At 43.1% G+C, this 5,072-nt stretch overlaps 1 protein-coding gene across 1 annotated transcript; it reads right to left on the bottom strand.

Moving 5' to 3' along the window:
• Positions 1 to 1,340: 1,340 nt before the first annotated feature.
• On the bottom strand, positions 1,341 to 4,370 carry AFO (Plant-specific transcription factor YABBY family protein). The gene is made up of 7 exons (XM_008788791.6): positions 3,711 to 4,370; positions 3,313 to 3,471; positions 3,003 to 3,156; positions 2,324 to 2,372; positions 2,103 to 2,178; positions 1,901 to 1,975; positions 1,341 to 1,741 (listed from the first exon to the last, which is right to left on the bottom strand). The coding sequence occupies exons 1-7, from the start codon at positions 3,810 to 3,812 to the stop codon at positions 1,667 to 1,669; spliced, it is 690 nt and encodes a 229-aa protein (XP_008787013.1). The 5' UTR covers positions 3,813 to 4,370; the 3' UTR covers positions 1,341 to 1,666.
• Between the last annotated feature and the right edge of the window lie 702 nt (positions 4,371 to 5,072).

Below are 5,072 nucleotides of genomic sequence, written 5' to 3'. Positions count from 1 at the left end.
GATTTAGAGGTCTTCCAACATGCGACATTTGAAATCCTGGTCTGGGAACAGCAAACCCTGACAGATTCAAGGTTTGACAGATTAGTGGGGACTCGTGCAACTTCTCATCCTATCTCAGAAGCAAATGCCATGAAGCAACCGTTTTATTCCCAGCTCAAGTCTGCCCCACTGCCCCACTTTCTCTAGCGTGATGACTATAGGTTCATTTATTCATGATAGCATACGGGGAGTATCCCGTAGACAGTGAAAATAGTTCAGAAATATATACATTACTGTCAAGTTGGCATACGGGAAGGATAGGTTAGACAGCGAAAAAAGTTCAGATATATAGTAGGGCCATTCAGGTGAGATCGAGTTTAAAATCATGGAAATAAGTGGCCAATGAAAATTTTCAATTCATGTCAGAAGGGAATATATACGTACATGGGAGTTCAGTATGAATGTCATGTATTTTGCATTTTGAGTCGAGAATAGGTCTTAAGTCTGGTACTGTTGGTGCATGACTCCTTTAAGCCAATATAGTTAGCAGTGGTGCTCGACTGAGACAATTAAGCTCTCTTTCCTAAGCTTTTGCAATAATAATAATAATAATAATAATAATAAAGAAGTACTATTTTAGGTGAAGAAAGTACGACTAATTCTTATTAGATTTAGTTATCATTCTAGACAAGAATACAATGACTCCCCTATGCGGCTGTTAAGACCCTATCACCAACATATTAGCTAAGGAGAAGAAAGACTCTGGATCACTGGACAAAATCAATGAGAAACTTAACAATTGAAAACATAACCAACCTGGAAGCAGGGCTCCCTAGTTCATGAAATTTTACCGTAAAATGACAGCAAGAAGGTGGAAGGTATATTTGCCTCAAAATTGTTTTATCACTTTCCCCCCTTAAACCATGGAGACCGTAAAATATTTCTAGTTGTGAGAGCGAACTTCCCCAACGTTAACTTGGTATCGAGGTGCTTCATTTATCTGCTCATATTGCCATTTGGTTTCTATCTTTTATTAGTTATTGTCATTATTTTGTAGTGCTTTGTTCATCGTTCTCCATTTAGTTATTTTTCCCCATTACATATGTCTACATCGATGACATTCATAGAGAACAAGAAGGCGGGATTGAGAGACAACTAAGCTCTAAAGGTGAGTGCAACAATGTCTATCATCTATAACCTTGATATCTTAACATTAATAACGTTGTCCTTAGAAGGAACCTTGTCATATCTATATATTAGAAGAGAATAACATAGCGAACAAAAGGCTTAAAAATCTTTAAAAAAGGAGTAAAGCTCTGAGCAAAAAGAGAAGGATGCAGAAGAGGAGAGATAAAAGAGAGTAAATGGCAACAGTAGACTAATAAGTAGTTTTAAAGAGATGTTTGTCCATAACAACACATTTGGAATATAAGGCAGCATACCGACCTTTCCCACAGGCGTTCTCAACCTTTTTCACAGCACACAGCCCCCCTTTTACTCGACATTGAAGCCAAGAAGAGAGTAAAAACGAAAGAAAGAGAAACCCTAGAAATAAAGGCTGTTAACAGTTCCTTTCCACATAATAAAGCTAGGAAAGAAAGAGGAAACCCTAACAGTAGTGGCAGCAGCAGAAGCAGCACAAGCCCAACGAAACCCTAGAACCAACCACAGCCAGAGTCCTTGCCGCCTAGAACGGAGTGACGCCCATGTTCGCTGCCGCGGCGGCGTAGAAACCGTCCTTGAGGAGAACGTCCTCTCCCTCCTATATATAAAAGAAAGAGAATTAATCAATCAAAACCCTGAAAGGGGAAACCCGTGAAGGAGAGGAACAGTCCACAGAGGAGGTGATCAGAGAATATGCTTAATAAACTACTTTAGTTTTTAAGTATATAAAAACAAGTTAGTTTTTTCTTTGCATTACCTGCTGGCGGACGCTGCTCTTCTTCAGGCCCTGATCGGGCATCAGGCCGAAATGGATGTGGGGGAAGTGGGCCCACTAAAAATAGGAAGCAAAAACGTTATTACGTTAATAAATGGAAACCCTAAAAGACGGAGGAAGGTGGCTCGCAAAGAAGCCTAGCAGTAGCGAAGTAGAGCAGTAGTGAGGGGAAGTAGTCTTATACGTTCTTAGCAGCGGCGCTGAAGGCCTCTCTGTGGGTGATGTCCGGATTCCCAGCCTTGATGCGTTGGATTTCGTCCCTATGATGACCAGAAAAAAAAAACCATGCTTCTTAGCATCAATTACTGAGAGAGAGAGAGAGAGAGAGAGAGAGAGAGAAGAGCTAGCTGCTTCTCTTCTTGATTCTTTTGGTGTTACCAAATCAAAGTTTGGACTTCTACTTACTTGATAAATCGGTTGTATGCCGAGGGAACTCTCTGCCTCTTCTCTGGAGCTGCACTCACAACACCAAAGCAATCAAAGACGCTAGTTAATCTGTTGTTTAACCTTTTATTTTCTAGAAAAAGACTAGCTAGAAGACGAATAGAAGGGAGGTAGTCAGTAGATCCTGAACTGTTCTTTGAGTTCTTTGTTAAATTAAGTAATTGCATAGTACTTTGGATATGATAACATGGGGTTTGATTTCCGAACAGACAAAGGGGAAGAGAGGATGGAAGAGCTACTATAGCTACAGGATGCCACGAGGAAGAAGATAGGTGCATGCTTGGAGTAAATCCAGCTAATGGTTTTCTTATAGAACAGCACAGAAGGCAACTATCAATGTGTAGATGGAGACTTTTCAGGCAGGCTTTTTTTACTTGCTCTTTTATTCCACATTTTATCTTTCTCAATCATTTTCTTGATTAGGTTGGTAGTAGATGGTGACAATCAAGTAGAAAGAATTTCATTGAAAGGACTTTGGTGCAATTGTTTATATTATTTTAACTGCACTACCGTCAAAAAAATTTTGTTTCAAGGAAAAAACGAATATTTGATAACAATAGTGTAGAACTATGCAAGGAAGAGATCACTAAGGAATCGAAGAGGGAGAAAAGAAAGAAGAAGGCAAGAAGAGTCTTCTCACGTCTGTTGACAACTGGAGTCTGAGGGAGCTCTTCTTCGGTCCCCTTGACAGGCGCCATCGCGTTGTGGTTGTGGTTATGATTGCCATTGCTGCTGTTGTTGTGGAGGATGGGCTGATCCATCAGCAAGCTTGGTGGTGGGCACGTTATCTCATCCTGACCGTTAAGACCACAAATAAAAGAACAATAAACGCAGGAAATAACAAAAAAAAAAGTGATAACATGCACCAAGTTAGAAGAAACTTATAAAGAAGAAGCTAGTGAAATATAGGAAGAGAAGAAAAGGAGCTCCAAGAGCTTAAAATGGGCTACCAAGATGTTGTGGTGGGAGGGAGCCAGGAAGGGGTGGCCAAGGCCAAGCTGGTTGGCGGCAGGGAGAAGCAGCCCCCGCATGTTGACGGAGAGGAGGTTGGTGCAGTGGCCGCACCTCACCGTCACCGTCTTGAACAAACTGCTACAGGGAACACTCACCTGCCACTCCACAGAGTAAGAAAGCAAATAGAGGAGAAAAACCAAGCAACACCAAATTGGGTAAGTCGAATGAGCTGGCATGAGAAATGACCGAATGAGAAACAGAAAAAAAAAAAAAAAAAACGAAGAGCAGGAAATGAACAGTGGATTAGGTCTCTAAAGGGAAAGAGTAGAGAGAGGGAGGGAGGGAGTAGAGGGACAAGAAGAAGAGGGGGAAGGGAGAGAATAATGGTATATACCGCGAGGACGGTGTCACAAAAGTTGCAGTGGACGTAGCAGAGCTGCTCGGAGGGGGGTGAGGAGAGGTGGTCCAAAGAAAAGGCGGCTGAGGAGGATGACATGCTGCTCCCTCTCTTCTGCTGCTGCGCTGCTCCTGATTTGATTGACCAACCGAAGGAGATCCCTGGGGAAGGGAATTTCTTTCTTTTCTCCTCCTCCCGCTGATGTGATGATCTGATTTGATGCCTTGATTTGATGCTTTGATTGACCGCTGATTCAATAACCTCGGATCTGTTGTTTGAATTTGATAATTGGTGGGGTGGGGAGAAGGAAAGAGAAAGAGGAGGAGAATGAACGGAAAGATGGTGGAAAGAAAGAGAAGAAAGGAGGAAAGAAAGAGAGGTAGCAAGAAAGAAGTCTTGGTTGGATGGGTAGATGGCTCAGAGCGAGGGTGAGAAAGATAAAGATATAGGCCAGGCCAAGCCACACCCCCACTCCCCCCAACTCTCTCTCTCTCCCCCCTCTTCTGTGACACACAAGACAGCTACCACCGCTGTTTCCGAGATGAAAATAAAAAGAAAATAAAAGCAATCAGAATGAATGAGTGATGGGGAATTGTCTGTTGAAGTTACTGTTGGCGCTGGTGCATGAACGAATGTATAGTGATCATGTTACGTATAATGTCTCATAGACGATACGATATTGTATAATAATAGGAGCTATGATGAGCCAGGGAAGCTAACATACGCCGGGGGTTCTGGCTTTCAGGTGATACAATAATAAAGATAAGTTGGGGGGGGGGGGGGGGGGGGGGGGGACCTTTGATGCGAACTTTATGTAAAAACGATACATGCTCGCATTTTAGATAGCATGGGTTTATCTAAAATTAAGGTATTGGGAGTCCAAAGGACGCCAATGATCACCAGGGTGGTGGTGAATCCCGTTTGAGGAGTCCATGGATTGGAATGGATGGATGACCATCTGATCAACTTCCTTTTCCTCAAACGCATCTTTGAGGTGTGGAAATCTTGGTGTGTCGCGGGTTGCACCGGAATGGACGGTGAAAGTGACCCCTCCCCTCGTGTGTCCTCCGTGAAACTCCTATAGTAAGTTCCCCCAAGAGATGGAAAGAGAAGACGCGAAGACTTAAGACTCGTGTGTGGTGGTCGGCATTCCCAATGAGAGAGAGAAAGAGAGAGAGAGAGAGAGAGAGAGAGAGAGGGCAGGGGCGGCAGAGGTGGGGGAGAGGAGCGAGAAAGGGACGTTTGCATGGGCCGCTTAGCTTTCCCTCACTCACCCGTTGTTTTCGTAGTAATGAGCGAGAAAGAAAGAAGTAAGAAAAAAACAGCAAGAAAGAGAGTAGGAAGAAGGTTGATGCCTTT

The sequence above is a fragment of the Phoenix dactylifera genome, chromosome 3, assembly GCF_051530095.1.
Source record: "Phoenix dactylifera cultivar Ajwa chromosome 3, Ajwa_hap1_PhDact_Kaust_v1.1, whole genome shotgun sequence".
NCBI classification, from domain to species: Eukaryota; Viridiplantae; Streptophyta; class Magnoliopsida; order Arecales; family Arecaceae; genus Phoenix; species Phoenix dactylifera.
The sequence above is the reverse complement of the archived record's forward strand: the minus strand, read 5'-3'. Positions and strand labels throughout refer to the sequence as shown.